The sequence below is a fragment of the Microplitis mediator genome, chromosome 5, assembly GCF_029852145.1.
Source record: "Microplitis mediator isolate UGA2020A chromosome 5, iyMicMedi2.1, whole genome shotgun sequence".
NCBI lineage: Eukaryota > Metazoa > Arthropoda > Insecta > Hymenoptera > Braconidae > Microplitis > Microplitis mediator.
In genome coordinates, this window is record NC_079973.1 from 444,005 (window position 1) to 466,274 (window position 22,270).

At 29.0% G+C, this 22,270-nt stretch overlaps 5 protein-coding genes across 5 annotated transcripts in view; 1 reads left to right on the forward strand and 4 right to left on the reverse strand.

The window, feature by feature from the left end:
- The first annotated feature begins 1,032 nt into the window (after positions 1–1,032).
- LOC130667774 (transcription factor hamlet-like) overlaps positions 1,033–22,270 on the forward strand; it is a 60,567-nt gene continuing 39,329 nt past the window's right edge. The window contains exon 1 of the mRNA XM_057469612.1: positions 1,033–1,183. The gene's annotated coding sequence lies outside the window, so the exon portion shown is untranslated. The remainder of the gene's footprint in view (positions 1,184–22,270) is intronic.
- Positions 8,475–10,522, reverse strand: LOC130667775 (uncharacterized). The gene is made up of 2 exons (XM_057469613.1): positions 8,858–10,522; positions 8,475–8,793 (listed from the first exon to the last, which is right to left on the reverse strand). The coding sequence occupies exons 1-2, from the start codon at positions 9,221–9,223 to the stop codon at positions 8,545–8,547; spliced, it is 615 nt and encodes a 204-aa protein (XP_057325596.1). The 5' UTR covers positions 9,224–10,522; the 3' UTR covers positions 8,475–8,544.
- On the reverse strand, positions 10,888–13,146 carry LOC130667772 (uncharacterized). Its single transcript, XM_057469609.1, has 3 exons — positions 12,458–13,146; positions 11,562–12,389; positions 10,888–11,478 (listed from the first exon to the last, which is right to left on the reverse strand). Exons 1-3 carry the CDS (start codon positions 13,052–13,054, stop codon positions 11,215–11,217), a joined length of 1,689 nt encoding a protein of 562 aa, XP_057325592.1. The 5' UTR covers positions 13,055–13,146; the 3' UTR covers positions 10,888–11,214.
- LOC130667771 (uncharacterized) lies at positions 13,317–16,339 on the reverse strand. The gene is made up of 3 exons (XM_057469607.1): positions 15,619–16,339; positions 14,179–15,024; positions 13,317–14,087 (listed from the first exon to the last, which is right to left on the reverse strand). The coding sequence occupies exons 1-3, from the start codon at positions 16,225–16,227 to the stop codon at positions 13,812–13,814; spliced, it is 1,731 nt and encodes a 576-aa protein (XP_057325590.1). The 5' UTR covers positions 16,228–16,339; the 3' UTR covers positions 13,317–13,811.
- Positions 16,359–18,657, reverse strand: LOC130667773 (uncharacterized). The gene is made up of 3 exons (XM_057469610.1): positions 17,878–18,657; positions 16,962–17,765; positions 16,359–16,789 (listed from the first exon to the last, which is right to left on the reverse strand). The coding sequence occupies exons 1-3, from the start codon at positions 18,451–18,453 to the stop codon at positions 16,520–16,522; spliced, it is 1,650 nt and encodes a 549-aa protein (XP_057325593.1). The 5' UTR covers positions 18,454–18,657; the 3' UTR covers positions 16,359–16,519.

A 22,270-nucleotide genomic window follows, 5' to 3' on the forward strand; every position in this document is an offset into this window, starting at 1 on the left:
CTCTGCAATGGATCCCAGTCTGATTTTGCTGGAGAATCGATTGTGCCCTGAAGGCGTTAAACGGAAAAGTGTTTATTACATGTACATATATATGTAATGCAGCGTAAAAGCGCTTGAGAATATTGCGCGATGAATTGTAATGAAAAAATAAATAAATGTGAGATATACAATAGAATAATATTTCACAGTTGCAGATAGTGATCGACCTTGGGCGTTATGGATCCAATCGAGCATATATCTACGCATTGACTAGCCCATTACCGGCTTGCCAATGCAATTGACTCGTGTCCGCGTCTGGCTTTATACACTTTTTTGTTTCATTTTTTATTTTCTTCTATTGCCTATGGTGGGCGCCAATAAATATTTCAATAGCTTCTGACGTATGAGTCTATTAAATATTTGTATTGACGTTTATTGTAATTTAATGTCATAAAAATACAGCTACGCAAGTGCATTTGATTCATAAGGACACCAGCCAACCGATAGCTCAACTGAAGTTCGCGGTTCGAATCCAGGCCACGGCATTTTTTGCAGTTGATTTGGAGAAATTAAAAAGAAAATTAATGAGTAATTTTATTTACGTCCGCTTGTCAATCGTAATCGCACGTGTAATACTTTTTATAATATATCTCAATCTAGAGAATGCAACATCTTGTACGTATCTTAAATCCACATCGACATCAACACATTTTTGATAATTCAGATTAATTGATTTCTCTGAATAAAAATTCCTCGGCAGTCTCGTAACCAACAATTACATTTTAATTTCGTAATTATTATATTATATTGCAGAGTTGACGTTTCTTTTGTTACCAATACGACAAATCGAAAGTTATTCAGTCACTTTTGACATTATAGAATTAACGTTACTCAATACATATCACTAACTAAAATAAAAAATTTATTTAATTAAACAAAAAAAAAGAAAAAGAAATCTATATCTGATTAATTTACAAGTTTATAAATTTGAATTGTAATTAATCGATCGCTTCACAATGAATAAAATAATTTTTTAATTGCAGTAGGAGCAGAGGTTACTGCCGATAAAATCGTCAGCGATAGTTTCTTCACCGGTGATTCTAAACTGAGGCGCAAAACGGATTTAATCCTGCGTTGATCGACCGTCAATCAGACTCCAATTCTCGGGGGAAGAGTGTTGCGAATTGTAGCAGGAAGCGTTATGGTATGTTCTCAACTTTACTTTTATTATTATGTTTTTTTTTTTCGTAAAAACTTTTAAAAGTTTTAAAATGTTAACGATCGTTTTCTTAAAAGAAAAGTGATTGAGTCAGGAAGAACGTTCTTTGACAAGACGAGTATCGATACGCGTTGGAACTCATCGAGACGTAACAACTTTTTAACTTTTTATCTTCATACATCCTCGTATCTTATATTTTATATAAACTTATTTCAAATATATATATAGTATATGTCGTCGGAAAAAATCGGTTTGGTTAACTTTCGCAAATAATTATTTAAATGTTTGTAAAACAATCTTCAGGTATTTTAAATAATTCCCGGTCTTTCTCTTTGTTGTAAGCGCTATCATTTAACAAATATATATTTGCTTATGATATTTAAGTTTATGATCTCAGGTTAGGCAACGAAAGCCGATAATTCAACGTTCTTGATTGTAGAAAAATTATAAAAAAAAAAAATAAATATACGCTATGTATATATATATTATTTATATTGTATTCTATAAAATCATCTAGCGTATCGGTAATTGGATTTGTTTGCACTTTATCGATCTTTTCAAGCGTATTCAATTCTCAGATTGTAAACTTTTTAAAATTGCAAAATAATCAATTATTCAAATTATTATTATAATAATTTTTTAATTTGATCAATGATACATTGATATGTAAGGTGTGATTCGTTACCGAATTACATAAGTGTAATTTAAATAAATTGTTATGCTATCACGATATTACCAAAAGCGTTAGGAATGAAAAAAATAATGAAAAGTGTGGCGATTGCACAATTAATTGTGTGACCTGTTGGCCTGATTAATTTACTATCGTTTGTAGTAAAGCGTAATCACTCTGAAAATAATCTCGGAATTTGATTCAAAGCAGCGCGTGCTGGTTTTTTTTTTTAAATTCAGAGTCCCTCTGGACGCTGTATCAAGTCGAGGTCATCGTTCATTTTTCATCTTTCATCTTTCATCTAGATTACAGATAATGAAATTCGGCGTCTCAGCTCGTAATTAGTCGTGACTTTCAAATTTTTTATTTTATATTATTTAGATTGTTTAACTTTTACGGCGCTCTATTCAATGATCTAATCCTCGGATTAAATCACCGGTTAAATTCATCGCTAAAATAAATTCGAAAAAAAAAAAAAAGTTGAGATGGAAAAATATTTGAAAATTCTCAACAATTTTTCCTTTCGGTATTTTTTAAAAATTATAATAATTATTTACAATTAAAATAAAACATTTTTTTTGCATTCCTGTGACCGCAATAACGAGCATTAAAATATCAATAATAATAATTTCTGTAGACTTACAGAGGAATAGAAAATAAAGGTAATTTAACAGCTACTAGGTAAGCGTTGGCGTTCTCTTGTGTTTTACCGCGAGGATAACGATCCACTGAATGATCTATAATAGAGTATTAGTGTCTCTACATTCACAAAAGAGCTAAAATATTTGCAACACCCTCTACTTAGTCTCTAATGCCCATGCCCGTGTTAAGAAATAACGATACACTTTTTTTAAATTCAACCACTTTATATTATATTTTCTGTTATCTATTATTGTGACACCGGCAACACTAAAAAACTCTTAAACTTTACGAAACAGTGCATTAAGTTAAATAAAATATAAATTTCATTTCATTTACATCAAATAAAGTATTTTTTTCTCAGTAAATACGTTCATTAATCATTATGTAAGTACGAAGAGAAGAAAGTATTACGAAATAAAAAAAAATAGCTCAAGACAAAATCTAAACGATGAAATTAATATTTCACTGCCAAGGTGATTGGATGGGTTCATTTGATCATTATTCATAATCATCTTCAAAGATATTTCTAACGTCTCTTCTCTCAATCTATTACTTATTTGATTTTTTTATTCTCTATTGTCAAATCGTCTTCATCAATTCTTTTTTACATCCATCAAATAATTCTATGTGTATTCAATGATTGCAATAAGATAAAAGTATCGTTTAATCTTTTTTTTTTAATACTTGACCTTCTTAAATATTTTGTTCAAGGTATTGCACATCTCAATATAACAAAAAGCTAGATGAGCTCTTTGATCGTTTTTAAATTTTTAACTTGTACTCTCACTTCGAATTGTGTCTATAGCTCATATATTCAACAATAGGAGTATACTATTACTTGTAGAACGCTAATAAAAAAAATTTGAGCACAGACCCGGGTCAAAAAATAAAAAATTTAACTTTTTTGACTTAGACGGATATTAAGTAAGTCAAGTTATCGATATAAATTCGCGGGAAATAAAATTCATATGTTCTTATAATTTTATGTTCATATGTAAGTTATTTCTACATCTTCAAAACTAATCGATTAAGGGGGAAAGCCACTGTGAAATTTCAAAAAAAAAAAATTTTTTTTTTTTATTAAATCAAAGTGTATATGTTCAAAAATATGTATCTAAAGTTTGATATGAAAATTCCGAATATTTTTCAAGTTATAGTCATTTTTGTGACAGCACGTCAACTGACCGTTGCATTGACTAAAACTTTATACGCATTTTTCTCAAAACTACTTTTTTTGAACTGGTGGAATCTGTAATTTGCATGAATATGAACCGATTCGCAACTTTTTTTTTGCCGTATTCGTCTATTCAGTAGCTAAAGTTGCACGTAGGGGATTTTGAAAATTTTGATTTTTAAGATTTTTTAGGGCTGTTCGAATAAAAAAAAATGAGAAAAATAACGAAAAAATTTTTAATATGTCGCCATTTTTTTTCAAATCCAAATTTTCAAAATCCCCTATGTACAACGATAACCACATGCATACAGATTACAACGCCGTTGGGTTTTTTTGTTTCTGATAATCCGTTTTTGAGTTAGAGATGACACCGTGGTGGGGGAAATTTTTTTGTTGCTCCACAAAAATGCTTATAACTTTGTAACAACATGATGTTTTTTAATGAAAATTTAGGAGAATTATCTTCAATGTATACTTTATAAAACAAAAAAAACCCTGATCCCCAAATTCCTTTATTATTCCAGTCAAAAAAATTCCCGAAAATCACCTATTTTTTTGATCCTCACAGTGGCTATCCCCCTTAATCGACTTTATTTTTTTCATCAGTTTTAGATGAGTTGCTTTACAAAACGCAACAATAAATTTAAAAAAAATTTAATAAATGACATTTGATAATTATCCATCTGTCGGTTAATAAATAACAGCAGAAATATATAAATAAATAAATAAAAAAATATACAGCTGATTCATAATTAAAATCGCATCACCGGAATCGTGCGAAACAAGGTCAGAAAATCATCGATCGAGTGATTTATTGATTGCTCGGAGGCAATAATTGACACTCATTATCGTTACATATATATATATACCATCTTCAGTTAATCATTAAAAACAACAGCTGAAGATTTATGTTTTTTTTTTGAATTATTTTCAAACCAAACAAACAAACGTATGAAATTTTTTCGCCTGCACCCAATTATTTTCAAAGATATTTCTTAATAAAAATGTTTTTACCTGTTACAACGTATAAATTAAATATCAATAAATAAATGGTTGAATAATAATTAACAGCGAAATTGACAAAACAATTATTAAAATAATTATCCAGGTGAAATGACAATCTAATGGCGCTTTAAAATGTCACCGGCGCTAAGAGTAATTACCTTAGGCAATATAGTTATTAATCTCATAGTAATTACTTCCTTGGAAACAGAAAGTGTTGTAAATAAATACACATGTATTAAACATGTACTAATGTATTTAATAAATATTCAAATATCCAAGGGTTGATTGACTTGATACCTTCACTTGTCCGACAAGGTCGTTCGCTAATTGTTATAATTAAAGTAAAAAAGTCATATAATATATATATGTATAATATGTAGAGCAATCTTAAGGTCATTAGAAAGTAGGAAAACAAAATTATTCAGATCTTCTTTAACGTCGATTCTGTCAGGTCGAATTAAATATCAATACCAATGTTAATAAATATCCCATTGGGTGGTATATCGATATATGATTTTAATAACTATATATATACATGTATTAATAATTAAACGGTCTACTAATCAATTATTCACTGGCAAAATAGTTAAATTTCAACCTGTGCGGGATAATATATACCTAAGATTTATGAGATGCAACATGCAAATACGACTTAATCATGATTGATATATTTATCTGAGTACTTTCATATAGAAAAGAAAACAAAACAAATAATGAAACAGTAATTACTGTAGGAGTAAAAATTTTATTAAAATTAATTAGACATTATTTAGTTTATTTCGTTTAAATGAAGATTTACCAATACTTTATGCGTATTAAGATTGTTAATTATAGGCAAAGTAATGCCCACACCATCAACTTGTGACGTTAGAAGACTTTCGTATATATTAGATGGTTCGGAAGCAAGAAATATTTGAAACCGGCTTTTGAGAATCATATCGTTGCTAGCCAAAATTATTTCACCTCTATACACAGGAAGTTCGCGGAAATGAATAACCTCATCTATAGAAACTGATGCCGGATACATTAACGCCTGAAAAAATGATAAAAAAACCAACTAAAATTAAATGTAACTAATATTTATTTTTTTTTTTTATTCATAAGTTACCTGAAATAAACAGTCACCCTTTTCAGTGCGACTGACATAATATGTTTTGCTAGTTTTTCTGTAGAATAAAACAATATCTTCATTTTCAAAGATATTGTATTTATGATTATTTGAAAATTCATATAAATTCGTTAATTTTATATTTGGATTATTATACTTTCGTCCTTCAAATCCAGAACATATGGTTATTTTGAAACATTTGTAATCACTGTTCAAGTATTTACGATCTACTCCATAGCTCTGGTTTCTGAGGCTTTTTTCAAAAACATCGACTTTGTTGTGAAATTTTTTAGCTTTATTATTCAGTTGGGTAAACTCAAGTTCCGGTTTCTCGCTGTCTTCCTCATTACAATTGGTATAATTGTGTAAAGAAAAAGCCGTTGTATAAAAATATGAATCATTATGTATACCAAAATTGAATAAAAACTCTAAAGTTTTAGCATCGTTCATATTAATAATATCACCGGGTTTCAAATCAGCCAATGATGCAATATTTACTATTGGGAGTTCTTTTTTTGGTAACTTTGGTAGCGAACGAAAATCAATAGCTAGAGTAATGTATTTAGTACTATAATGTGAAATTGCATTTTGTAATGATGACGTTAAATTAAAATAATTGAGAAGGGAAGCATTTGGTACATAATCATTTAATTTTTTTTCATACGATTTATCACCGTTGGCAGATTTTATGTGACTTTTATAAATGAAAGATTTGAAAAAGTTTTTGAAATTTGTTTTTTTTGATGCATTAATATGAGACGGTGCGCAGACATCAGCTCTATTAACGAATACCTGTAATTTAATTCATTATTTAAATAAAAATTACTGTGAAATATAAAAAAATCAAATTAATTTTTTGGATTTTCAGAAAATTGAAATTTTGATTTTCTGGCCATACCTCTATTGAATGAAAACTCATTATTAAATAATTAAAACCTTACTTGTAATAGACAGCTTCCGGTAGTAATCGATGATACGTAATGTGTCTCATTATTTATTTTAAATCTTAAAACACCTGTTGTGTTGTATAGAATTTTATAATCAATTTGGTCATTAATTAATGAAATATCGTTATCATTAAACACTTTGATTTTCAAATTTTCTACTTTTACTATTAAGCATAATTCAACAATACCATACGTATATATTTTATTAATATATTGCGGATCAGTGTCAAAAATAGTATATTTTAATTTATACTTGTTTTGAAATATTAATAATGGGTCTAATTCTTTATCATCAGTTGTTATTTTTGGAGAATAAAAATATGATTTAAAAGAATCAAAATCTAAGCAACTTATTTTATTAAATAAAATATCTCCAAACTCAGGGGAATTGTCTATTTTAATCAATTTTGTCCTATTATAACCGTTAAAAATATCACCGTAAATTTTAGTCGATTTCCAATCCAAATCTTTTATATTAATTGTATCCCCAGCAGACAATTCTGATAATGACACTTCTTTAGCATTAATATTTACTGCAACAAATATAATAATAATGTTCATAGACAATAATTTATTTTTTGTCATATACATTTTTTTAACGTAATGCTGATGTCCGACTTCTTGAAAACATACTGTAGCTTTAGAAAAAAATATGGCTGTGGATAAGATATCACGTTATGCCTTAGGCTAAAAACTTGATCGTAAACATCCGCTATTGATCGTAAACGTTATTAGTGAAGAAAACATAAAAAAACCCTGATAGTTCTTATTTTTTATCGGTCAAAATATTTATTTCACATTTTATTGAGTTTAACCCTTCGTCACTCGCTCAATGAGCGCGGCGCCGCCTTTTTTACAATTATGCAATTTTCTCATAATTACGGTGACGGATGACGTCGAAAAAATTAGAATGCTTGAATTAGACATTCTAAAAGAATTTCTAGCATTAGCCGCTCCTAAGAAATAAATTATTTTGTTAAAAAAAAATATTTTCATGCGAAAGAAATTTAAAAGCGGCGCGACGCCGCCCAGTGCGAGTTAGTAACCGGTAAATGTCCGCCGCGCGCTGCTGCCAACTTGTGTGTGGTAATATTCTCTTGTACGATATAGATATATAAATATTTAGGTTTAACATTTAGGTATTCTCTCTTAATAGAGATACATTTTTTATTAATAATTAAGAATAATTCTACGCGTAATAAGTATTTTGTCACAAACAAAAATATGTTATTTAAATATTAATTATTATATTTACAAATATATATTTATATTATATGTAATTTGTGTATAATATTCAAGAAGAATTTCGAGGTTATAACCACAACAGGTAATTGAATTTTATTTTGTTTTTAATGAATTTTGAGTTAAAATAATGAAAAAATTCTAGTAACAATAGAAGCATTATTAATAATTATAGAATTAATAATATTAACAATAATAATAATAATATCAACAATAAATAATTTATTAAAATACATTTGAGTAATAATTTTATGAGCAAGCGATTTATTAAATAAAATTGTTTTTAAAAAAAATTTCATTTAGATTATTTTTTATATAGATTTAGCAATCTGAAAAATGTGGCAACAGCGCGCTTGATTTAACACGGCGGCGCAGCGCTCACCGCGCGAGTGACGAAGGATGAAAAAGTGATGCGGGTGACAAAGGGTTAAGGGAGTGTTTATTGTATTGGTTTTAAAAATTTTTTTCAATTACAATTTCATACTTTATTGAAGGTAATAACAAGTACATATACTGAAAATCTTGTCAACTTTATTTTTATTATTAGTTATTGAACATTTAGTACGTCTTCTTCAAAAAAATATTTATATTAGTCTTATAATTGTAACGAAATTCATTTAATATAAATAACATGTCTATTGGCTCATCTTTCATAGTCCAAAAATCTTTTCCATTGTCATTAAGACGTTTTTGTACCAAATTTTCCAGAGTATTATTATTATTGGCTGATAATATTTTTCCTGTGTACACAGGAGTCAAAAGTTTCGTCTCATCATGATTGCCAGCTTCCGCGGGATAAATTAGAGCCTGAAAATATTGAAAACTCATTTACGTATTTATTTGGTATTTATTTAAATGATTATTTAATTACCTGAAACAAACATTGTCCCCGTTCAGTTTTGGCAACGTAGTGCGTTTTATCATAATTATTTAATCCGAGTATAATATTCTCGTTCACAAAAATGTCATTTTTTGATTTTTCGTTCAAAAGTTCAATTTTTACTTTTCTCCTTACAATTTCGGAACAAATAGTTACTTTTAGGCACTTATAATTTTCATTCAAGTATATTCGATTTACTCCGTAGTATTTGCGTTTAATTATTTCTTCAAAAAGGTTTATTTTATCGGAGACTATCTGAGATCCATAGCGTGACGTATAGTTTATCGGTTGCAAATAAATTCCGTTAGTTTCATTGTATTCATAACAATTTGTGTAATTACTCTTTAAAATAGGCATTTTTGCATTTCCATAAAAGCTGACATCTACGCTATTTACTTTCAATCGCGAATTTACTTTTCTTAGTTCATTTATGTTTATAATATCGCCTGCTCTCAAACTGGCCAATCTTTCATAGTGGTCTGCTTGTAATTTTTTGTGTTTTTTTTCTGTTTTTGGTAGTTCGAGGAGTGGTTTTAGTTCAAGGTTTATTATGACGTCATTTCCAAGACGGTTTATAATATCTAACTGATCGTTTGGTGTCAAATCATTAAAGTTGTGTAGTGAATAGTTGATATTATTTGAAAAACCATAATGTTTTCTCCAATTTCTAATAGATTTTGCTCTACTAGCAGTTATTAAATGACTTTTGTACAAAGGAAATTCAAAAAAATTATTTATCTTGTCAATGTCAAAATAATAACTCTTGCCGTTGCATAATTTTCCATTATTTACATAAACCTGTGATTAAAAACAATATAGAATTGGTTAATAATGATAAAGAATATATTTTTGTCTGTACAGTAGAATTCCATTGTCTGACAGCTAGTTGATGAAGAAGAGGAAATTTTCTGTAAATTCAGACTTATCGAATCTCTCTTCTCCTTTAAAGAGTAAACTACTCGCATCTACTTTTATATCTACATAAATATGCATTTATAAACATACATAATCAAATAAAAATGTGTAGCACTAGGTGGGAGACAACGTAGCTTGTAGTGAGAACCAAGATTGAGGGGAAGTTTAGAGTCAATGGGATCAGACAATGAAATTCGACTATGATTCTATAATAAACAAAATTTTTACTTGATAAAAACAGTTTCCGGTGGTTATAGATGATACGTAATGTGTTTCTCTATTTTTTCTAAGATGAAAAATTGCTGTTGTATTTAGTAAAATATTATAATTCATACCTGTATCCATATTAAAAAAATCATGTTCATCAATAACTTTAATATTTAAGTCATCGATTTTTTTAATACGACAAATTTCGATTACACCATAAAAATAATTATTACGCATGAAAGCACGAGGGATACCAAAATTTATGTCATTTGATATTTTTGTGTCGTAAGTTGAATATTCTCCATTGTTATTAATATTAATTTTTAAATAATTATATAACTTGAATGATTCTAGTGACAAACACGGATCTTTTAAAATTGTGATCCCACGATAATGTTCGGGATAATAACTTTTTTTAATATATTTAGTTTTATCAGTACCCTTGAATAAATCACCAATTATTTCGACAAAACTTGAATTTAAATTGTTTATATTCAACGTACTTCCGACATATAAATTTACCAGGGGTTGATTTTTTGCCCTTACACTTATAGAATTAAATGTAATGTTAATAATAGAAATAATAATTACAAAAAATGACAACTTATTTTTTATATCACACATTTTTAAATCACTAAATTTAAAGTTTACTGTAGAATTGTAGAAAATTGACGAGTTTTTATTGTCATTAACAAAGAATACACGTCGCAATAGATAAATTAACTTATTTTTAACGTTAAGATTGTGAAAAAAAATCTAAAGCTATTGTTCGATAGCATTTAATTAATTTGCTACGTGTCAATGTATTTTTATCAGTGTCATTAGTCGCTTAAAAATTATTTTAAAATTAATTTTATTTCGTAATAAGTTCCATTTTTAGCTGATTTTATATTTTATTTAGATAAGAATTTAATAAAATAGATTTTGTTTTTTTAAATATTTTTATTAAAATTTTTGAACCATCCGCGTAGAAAAATGTATATGCAAAAATTGCATGGCACATATATGCACGCAAAAGACAAATATTTTCGATACATTTTGCGTACATGTTCATTCATATGTTGAAATATGTATATATAATATAGGTTGACGCAAAAAAAAAAAAATGTCACATATGTTACATGAATTTTTGGATATATATATATTTCTTTGTAGGGCAGTCCTAATTCCAGACTTCAAAGACTGAAAAGTTTTGGGACTGATCAACAAATTTCGTACATTATTTTTCAATACATTTTATCTAAGTAGACATTTATTAAACCATTATTCGTAAGAAGGTGTTTATCTAATCCGTCAAAAGTTTTTAAGGTTAACAAAATATTAGAGTTGGCTCCTATAAAAACTCTGAGATCATTATTAGAAAGTAATTGAGTCCGAAGTTCAAATTCAGTGTTATTGGTTGCTGATAATATTTTACCCTTATGTATAGGATCATGGTTGAATCGTGAATTGTCTAAATAGTACTCAAGTTCAAACGGAAATACTAACGCCTGAAAACATTAAATATTGTAAAATATAACAAATATGCTGATAAAATAATTATTTTTACATGGATAAATAGATAAAGAGTAACCTGGAATAAACAGTCACCGTTTTCCGTACGAGTAACATAATGCGTTTCATTGTTTTTGGTGTACCACAATAAAATATTAAAATTTTCAAAAATATTATACTTGTTATTGTCCTTAGACTGTTCGTCTAATTTTATTATTTCAAATAAAGGAAAATGCAATTTTTTCTTAATAAACTGCGAGCAAACGGTTATTTTTAAACACGTATAATGTTCATACAAATATGTACGATCGACTCCATAATATTTACGTCTCACTGTTTCTTCAAAATAATTCAACTTGTAGTCACCCTTAGGAAATTTATCAGGCAATAGATAACCGCCGAATTCTAATCTAACATCATTGTTTTTATCAAAATCATAACATTTTGTGTAATTGTATGACACAAAGGGCATCGTCACATAATCATCCGAGTCAATTAATACATTGTCAGTAGATATATTTGTCAACGTATCGTCAAGTAAATCATCCAAATTTAATATGTCACCTGGAACAATGCCGACTGGTTTTATTTTATTTGACGACGGTAGCAGTTTTTTATGTCGCGGTAATTCAGGCAGTAAACTTAAATTAACTCTCACTATAGCATCATTTTCAAATTTACTTAATATATCTACTTTATAATTATAGGCTAAGTCTGAAAATGTAAACAGAGAATAGTCAATATTATTCAGTAAATAGTAATGGTCGATAAAATTTTCAAGACTATGATTATTGCTGAGAGTTGTTATGTGGCCTTTGAATATCGGATTTTTGAAAAAACTATCTTTATGGTTTAATGATTTATAAGTATCATTAGTGAAACATTTATGAGCATCATTTATATAAATCTGGAATTATAAAAACTAATTCAAGTATTGTAAGAACAAAAAAAAAAATTCAAATTTAATTTCCTTACTTGAAGCAGGCAAGTTCCGGTGGAGATAGATGAAATATAATGAGTTTCAGAGTCTCGTTTCAGCCGAAAAACAACCGTTTTATTTACTAAAATATTATAATTTGCACCAGAACTGATATTTGGAAAATATTTATCGTCAATAATTTCGATATTTAGATATTCAGTTTCTACGATTTTGCATACTTTAACAATCCCATATTTGAAATGAACATTATTCACGTAATTGCTATTAATACCCAAAAATTCATCCCTTGAATTATCCATGTAACCAAAAAAATTTGACGGCATATAGTTTTTTACTCCATCGAGAAAAACTTGTGGATAGTAATAAAATTTTAGGGATTCAAATGTCAAGCAGAATTCATCGGCTACCAAAAAGTAATCTTCAATAATGTCATTAAAATTTTTTTTTTCAATAAACTTGGATCCGTCATAGCTGTTAAATATGTCCGCTACTTTATTTATCGAATTTTTAGACTCGAGTATATTTATTGTATCACCTACAGTTAATTCTTCCGCGTTATTTAAATTTATAATTATTGAAATAAATGAAATAATTGTAATCGCTAAATAAATTTTATTTATTACTGCGTCCATTGTTCGCACAGAGTGACTTTTCAAGTAAATTTATTTTTATTAAAAAATTTTATAGCCGTGTTAATTATTAATACAACTGAAGCGTAATGGGCTTAAATTGTAAGAAATAAACAGTTTTATTATTTTCTTTCGAATATGATAAGAAATACTTTTGTAAATTTTACGAGTAGTGATTAGTAATGGTTATTCTTAAGCGATAATGTGTTCAATAACAAGAAATTATTTGTTTTTAAAATTATATTTCTTCATACAGTGACTCCAAATAGATATATTTTACACGTTATATTTTATTTTTTAGTAAAACCCTAATGGCCGTTTACCGATTACACATTTCGCTAAAGTCATTATCGACTGTTCTCAAAAACAAACTCTACTATTATTACAAGCGCAAAAAACCTCGATACCCAATATATTTTGAATGAGTATTACAGTCAATCTAATTACTTCCATATCGGTGTCTATAAATAAATACGTTGATTATTTTTTATTAATCAAAATAAAATATAAAATAAATAAAAACTCAGTGGTGAGAGCAGTCAAGAAATATAGAATCATATTAAACCTCAACTGATTTAGGGTTTACTTTACTAACATAATAATTCGCAAAAATCAGACATTTGTTGAATAAAGTATAGTGCATAGCACGTGGGCTAAGTCATTATCCGTCGAACAGAATGTTCTTAGCACTCGTCACTGGTAAAAACATTGTGCTTCCCGTATCAAGACTCACTTAGCTCACTCGTTACGCAATGTACTATTAATATATTTCATCTAAATAAAGATTTATTAAAGTAGTGTTTTCAGATATTTGATTTTCGAGTTGGTCTAATATTAAATTTTTAACGTCTTCATTTTCGTTTACGCTTAAAAGTCCTCTTGGATCATCATCGAGCAAATCGTTTATCCAAATTTTAAAATCATTATTATCACTTGCTGTTATTATTGTGCCCTTATGAACAGGAGGATTCATGAAATTTAACAGAGCTGCATCTTCAGGTGCTTTGGAAAGTTCAGATATGGAATATACTAATGTCTATAAATATACAGAAAATAATTATTTGATTTTTCCAATTTATTGATAACTTGTAATAGTAATAACTTAATTTTGTTTATAATCAAAATACCTGAAATATACATTCCCCTCTTTCAGTGTATGCCACCAAGTGCGTTTCATTATTTTTCGTTATCCACAATACAATATCATTGTTTTCAAAAATATTATATTTTTTAATTGTTTTCGACCTTTCATCCAATTTAATCATTTTTGTTGAAAAATTATCTAATCTGTGTCTTTCAAATCGGGAACAAATAGTTATTTTCAAACACGAATAATTAACGTTCAGATATTTACGGTTAACTCCATAATGTTTACGTCTCACTATGTCGTTAAATATATTTCGCTTATCGTAATTACTGAACAGAGTCCTCGAATAAGATTGATAGTTATTAGTACTTAGTTCTATCCCGTAATTTTCACTATATTCATGACAAGTATTGTAAGTTATTGAAACGAATGGCTCTGTTTCATAATCGACTGATTCACGGAATATATTGTCAACTGGTATGTTATTTGACCTACAACTAAATAAGTCATCAGCATTCAAAATATCACCTGGGTTAATATCCATCATTTTTTTCATCTCAATCGAATGTTGTAGTTGCTTTTTAATAGCATTGCCATCGAATTGTGGCAATTCGGGCAGTGAACTCAATTCGATATCAATAATAATATCATTTTCCATTTCATTTGTTATATTTATTCTTTCGCCCAAGTTTAGCCTCATAAAAGTATCCAAAGAGTAGACATTATTTTGCGAAAAATAATAATTATTTATCCACTGTTCTAATTCAACATCATTACTGGCACTTATGATATGAGTTTTGTAAAATGAATGCTCAAAAAAACCGTTTATATTTATTGAATTTCTCGCATTGTTATCTGCACAATAATCTGGCGTATTTATATGAATCTATAATTTAAATATATATTAGTAACATTAAACACATTAATCGTTTTTATTTAACTTCCCGCTATGAAAATTTTAAATTTACAAAAAAAGAAAATTACGAATTTCGGCAAGATTTTCGAAAATCGAGTTTTTATCAGATCTTGACATTTTGAGATCTTTGGAAGCTATTCTGACTATTTCCGGATGGACGTCCGTGTGTGTGTGTGGGGGGGGGGGGGTATGTGTGTAAACCAATTTTTGACATACGATATTTTTGGAATTAATTAACCGATTTTGACGGACTTGGCGGTAATCAAAAGGGTCATCAAATCCTAGATTTGAATAGATTTTGAAGTCGATCGGTTGAGTAGTTTAAGAGTTATATAAAAACTAAAAATCGGTTAATTCGTTCCAAAAATATCGTACAACAAAAATTAATGTTTTTTTTTCTAAATGTACTTTTTTAGTCGAAAAGAAAATAATAAGCTCAAAGAAGTCAAAAATTACTAATAATAACGTTTTCGAATTCTTTAAGCTCGAAAACAGCGGAAAGTTCTGGGGTCTGCCCGCAGGGTCAACTGATTTTCAGATTTTTTTTTTTTTTATCATGATTACCTGAAATAGACAATTTCCAGTGGTAAGAGACGATACATAATGCGTTTCATTGCCCCGTTTGAGTCGAAAAACAGCCGTTTTGTTTTCCAAAATGTTATAATTTGTATTTTTTTTGATACTTTTGAAGTCCTTTTTGTCGAGCAAGTCAATATTCAATTTTTGTCTTTCTATTATTTTGCACAACTTAACCATTCCATATTTATTTTCTTTTATCTTCATGTAATATATTGGAATCCCAAAAGTTCTACCTCGCAAAATATTTATATTATTTATCTCATCTGACTTGTAACTGCGATTTTCTTCATTAAAAAAGAGTTCTGGTGGATATGGCGTCAAAGCCTCAAAAGGCACGCACGATTGCCGCGATATTGTATATAAACTATCATCATAATCATCAATGTAATTTTTTTTCTCGATATACTTTGAGCCATCGTAGCCATTGAATATATTGTCAAAAATTTCTGTAGTAATTAAATTTGATTTTTTTATGTTAACGACATCACCAACAGATAATTTAATCAGTTGCCCTCGATCAGTATTTAAAGGTAATGCAGTAATTCTCACAATAATATTGACAACTAGAAAAATTTTATTATTTACCTGACACATTTTCAAAATCACTCTCTTTCACTGAGTTATTTCAAAGGTTTAATTTGTTAATTAATATATCATTAACTTCGGGCTTTTATTGGAAATTTTAATAATTAAATCAATAAGTGTTTTCATATCTTTAGTAATTATTTATTTTTATTACACTAAAAAGTTTACTTTTTTTATCTAAATATAACTTTTTATTTTATTACCAATTATTTAATTTAGTACGGAAAATTTATGAGAAATTTTAAATGCTGCAATTCTAAAATTAAACTCGTTTTTTTTTTTTTTTAATTGAATCATACAGTTAATACAATTTATCTAAGAAAACATTTATGAGAGAGTTATTATTCTGATTAAGTCTAGAAAAAACAGCCATTGCAGCTACGGGATTTTCAACTACATCCAAAAGAGTTTTTTTTGAACCATCTGGCAAACTATTCTTTACGTAATCATCGGCCCAAACTTCAAGATTGCGATCGTTATTTGATGCTATTACTCGGCCTATGTGTACAAGTAATTGCGGAGGGCGGATTTTTTCTTCTTCAAAAACAGTTTCAGTGAAGTACATTAATGCCTAAAATAAAGTGAATTATTTAGAGAAGATTATAGTATACTATATTATACACCGAGTGAGGAAAATTGGACATCCCGATTCCCGTGGTTGCCACCTTTGCCTTCGGCTCGGGAATGTAATTATTAATTTCCTCCCTTGGTGTATAGTATACTATTTGAAAAATATAAATTACCTGAAACAAACAACTTCCGGCTTCTGTTTTAGCAACATAATAGCTTTCATTTTCTTTCATGTATCGAAAAACAACATTTTCGTTATAAAAAACTTCTGAATTGCTGAGTTGTCGTCCTAAACTAAATATACGCAAAGGTAAAACCAATCTATTTTTTTCAAATTGAGAACAAATAGTGACTTTCAGGCATTTAAAATTACTATTCAAATATAAATGATCGACTCCATAATCGTAGCGTCTGACCATTTCATTGAAATTATTAATTGTGTAATAAGTTTTATGCTCGTCGATCTCTGAGTGATTTTTGAAAATCTCAAGATTCACAGTATCAATGCCATTGAACTCACGGCAATCAGTGTAATTGACCGAAGTAAATGGCGCTGATGGATCATCATCAACATATGTCAGAAGTCTATCGACTATTTTCACATTATCATTGTATTTTAATATTCCAGCATCAAGAACATCACCTGGTTGCACATTTGTCCATGATATTTTTTCACTATCAATTGATAATTTTGGCTCTGGTAATTTTGGCAACGACTTCAGCCTCATTCCAAAAACATAATGTCTTTTAATGTCTCTCAAAATGTCTACTTGATTAATTCTTGGGAAATGACAAAAAGTAAAGAGTGAATTTTCCGAAGAGTCCAAAAAATTATTCATCCAATTTTCAAACCCGCTATTATTGCTGGCAGTTATCACGCGGCTTTTATGAACAAAAGATTCAAAAAAATAATCGTTATTCATTATCGATTCGGTTTCATCAACTTGATCACAAACTTTAGCATTATTTACGAAAACCTGAAATTTAATTAAACAATGAATTCAAAGTTAATTATTCATTACCGAAATGGTTTGGCCGATCGGTCTAAGACACCAGACTCGAAAGAGTCTTTGACTCCTTATATCTTACTTGTAATAGACAATCTCCGGCGGTAATTGATGATACGTAATGTGTCTCATTATTTTTTTTGAATCTCAAAATACCGGTTACGTTATATCGGATTCTATAATTAAAGTTGTTACTAATTAATGAACAATAACTTTCATTAAGTACTTCAGCGTCCACATGTTGTTCTTCTGTTATTTTGCATAATTTAACAATTCCATATGAATAATTATTGTTAATATATTTTTTATCAATACCAAAAATGTCTTGTAATTTACTTCCATCGTGAAATATACTTGATGGATCAAATTCTTCGTAATTTATAGTTATTTCTGGATAGAAATACTGCCTTAAAAACTCAAGGGGCTTACAAGATGTTTTATACACCCTTATATAATCCGCGTAATTATCATTTCTGACAAATTTATTTTTACTTTTACCGTTAAATATATCTCCGATACGGTCAGCTGACTTTGAATTAAAATAATCTATATCAATTGTATCACCAGCAGATAATTCAACCAGTGGTACTTTTACGGCATTGATATTAACCGACAGTGCAATGGAAATTAATAATATTTTAATAATATTTTTGTGCATTTTAAATTATTTTATTTTCACTGTGAACTGCTGCTGAAGCGGCCGGTCTTTTATATTCCGTAAAATCAATTTTAATTCATCAATAATTTTTTTTTATTGGCATCACGCGAAGCTTCGTGTTTAATTTTTATTTATATAAAATATATTTAATTGGTATTACAGCCATTTATAATTAATTAAAATATTTAATAATCACCGGGATTTTTTTCTATTTAAAAAAAAAAAAAAAAAAAAATACATTTTTAGTGCCATAAATAAATAAAATAATTATGATATTTCCGTGAGTAAATTTAAAACCCAGTATTAATGTCGGTAAGTAACAGCTGAGTAATAACTAAACAATGAGCTGATCAGCTCAGTGATACTTACAGCAGCTGAAATTAGCAATAATTATAATAATACAATAAAAAGTATTGATAATCAGGAGCTTATTCGCACTTGGGGCGATTAATCCGTCAGGTTTGCGTTCGTGCCAGCGCAAGTAGCGATCCCGACTTACCTCCAGTGACCTCTTGATGTATCGTGAAACGCCAGAGGTCACTGATGTCAAGTCGTGGCTCTCGACTATTTACTGCTGGGCTACGATCCTAAGAGAAAAGAGCTAACCAGGCGGTTCGTCTTTAAGCCAGAATTTATTCATCAGAAGCTCATAATTTTATCATCAATCCACCGAAGCCTTATAATGTACTCGCTAGTCAGGGCTCGCTATCGGAACCCATTATTTATAATTACTTAATGTTTAATTTAATTTAAACTTAAGTCAATAAAATTAAATAATGGTGATTATTAAATTTTGCACACCGCACACCCCATGCTGCACACCACACGCGGTGTGCAATAATTTTGATAAATGTTAAAAAAGGTATTTAGCTGTGTAACCAGTTTTGAAAGTAGGCTTAGCGTGTTGTGTAGGTTGTAAAGCATATATTGACAAAACAAATAAAGGGATTGTAAAAAAATATTTAAATGAGATGCTAGGAGAACGAGAACACGCATTGCACACGGTTCTAAGAAGTGATAAGACACCAAGAGTGATGATGTTGTTGGATCGGGCGTTAACGGTGTATGTGTAACAGGTCGGTAAGTTTCTTCAAGCCGTATGAGGATTTTTTAGATGAAACGCACACGCTGAAATAGTTGTAGTCTCAGCTAGGTACATATTTAATCGGCCCATGTATTTATATATTATAGAGAGAATTAAATCTAGTGATAGCCTTATTCAACGTATTTATAAGTGTGGATATGGGATTTAAATTGATGGTTATTGAGATTTGTGGGCACGTTGTATTTATGCTTTGCTCAAGTGATAACGTGCAAATGAGAAATCTCATGCTTTAGTTTTTCCATACTACTGGACTTGCGTGACTATTCGCGATAAGCTCATTGGATTTTTATTTTAATGCAGGTCGAAAGTTCTTCAATAAGTTCATTTTTATGAGCAAACTAGTGAGTAGTAGATTATAAAAATACCCGTTTTATCATCAAAATTTCGAATGAAATTTCTTTTGTATTTTGTCTCTGGTGATAATTTCGACCAAATTTTGAAATAATCCAAATTTATTTTTTCAATAAATTTTACATTTTTATTTTAAGAAATAAGAATATTAAATTGTGCATCATTACTTTTTTTCCACGTCATTAAATTTCCACGTAGTTAGAAAATTTTAATGTTTATTTGATGATTCTAGAGTGGAAAGCCCGTGAAAAAAAATTCGGCTATCAATAATTATTTATTTATTTTATATTACGACAGTACTTACCCACATTACGTTTATGGTTTCACTTGTAATTAAAAAAATTTAAGAGTTTGTTTAACGATAACTATTTAGTCAGCCCATAAAAAAAAATAATAGGCTTTTGATTATTATTCAGATAAAAATTTATTTTAAAAATACTATTGCACGTTAACTTGAATCTAAATTGGCTATAAAGTGAATATTAGATGAAATTTTCGAAGCGTTTTAAATAGTATTGAATGATGTAATGAGGGAATTGAAAAAATGACTAAGTTCAGAGCAATAGGAAACCCCGATGTGAACCTACGGCGAAGAGTACAGCGTACTCATGACGTTACCGAGTAGTCAGCATGTAGATATGTATATGTATATATATATATATATATATATATACATTACATTATCCTCAATCGAGTGTAGTACACAAAGTCTCGTCTTGAGATAAACTTTGGCGATAGAATCCCCATGTAATAAGTGTATATATACGGGTTCGCGACGTACGTGAGAATCGGGACGGTTACGCGATCGCGAAGACGTTCCCGCGATCGCCTCGCCCTCAACCGAGTCAGCTGCCGCTGTTGGTATAGCTGCTATAAACCGCCTTGCCCGAGTATCTCTCTTTCTCGCGTAAGTGACTCTAAGCTACCTGCGCAATACCTCCAGCCATAATACTATACCTTATACATAAATTTATTATAACTTATAATAGTTTCTGTAAGTAGATAATCAATTTGCCAATCAGACACGTTCTATTTCGATACTTTGAGGATTCCGTCTCAGAATATTTATCAATTCTTTTTTTTTCACAATTCAAAAAAAAATAAAATTTTATTTTTGCTGGTTTGAAATTTCGGATAAAATATTTTCATTCATTTAATATCTCATTAACTAATTAACATAAGTAGACGTCATGTATGGTCTTTGGATAGGAAATTTAATTTCCTACAATTTTTGTCTCCTTCAAAAATTGTCTAAAATTAATCATTCACATGATAAAGTCATTCAAAGTCCTGAAATGAAAAAAAACTACCCGAGAGTTTAAATGGCTGTAACTTTTAAGTTTTTAATTTTCAAAATTTTTGTAATGAGACAAAAATTGTAGGAAATTAAATTTCCTATCCAACGTACATATATAACATATATTTTACTTATGCTTTTAATGAGATGTGGGCAATTGATATGTGAGTTCAAAATTTTGATTAAATTTGTGCAGTTGAATTTTTAAGTTTTTTTATTTTCTTACAAAAAATGTAATTGGCATTGAATAAATAATATTTACAGTTACTGAGGGCAAAGAATGTTGCATTGAGGGTAAGAGTTGGTTACGGTACAGAATGTAATGGAAGATACAGAGAAAGAATCATTGCAAGTAACGAGAAAATAAAAACATTATAGGTATCTAGAGAAGCTGCTTCCTCGTACCGAGCCACGCCTTGTGGTCACACACGACAATACATGTATAATGTGCACGCGATCATCTTATTTTATCTATTTTATTTTCATTTATTCATCTATCATGTTACTCGCATTCTTAAAATAATTAACTTTTTATATTCCACTTCAATAAATTAATTGCTCTCAAGTATTTCAGTTAAAAATACTCAGTATTTTTTTTTAAATCGATATCGAGCTGAAAAAATTAACAAGCTATTAAACGAGTTATTAAAATATCTCGAAGTATTTGAATGCCTACAATTTAATAATAAGATTAAAAAAAAAATTATTTATTTATTATTGATGAGGAAAATGATTGAGCCGTCATCTCGCCCGCGGAAAACAATACGACAGTTTAAGAGGCGGTAATAAAGTGTCCGAGTCCGAGAGGCATAAGAAGGTGGAGGAGGTACCAGGTGATAACTAACTGTTGACTTGAGAGTACTTGGTGCTTGTAAGCAGATATCCGCGCGAATAAACCGTCAAAACGCAGCAACACACTACCATCTGTAGACTAGACACATTACATTTGCTGCTAGCGATAAACTTTATTCGATCCTATGTACTAGTCATCAGTTCTTGTATCCCTATATAGATTTATTTATTTATGTCTCTTCTTTTTACTCTTATTATTATTATCGTCATTA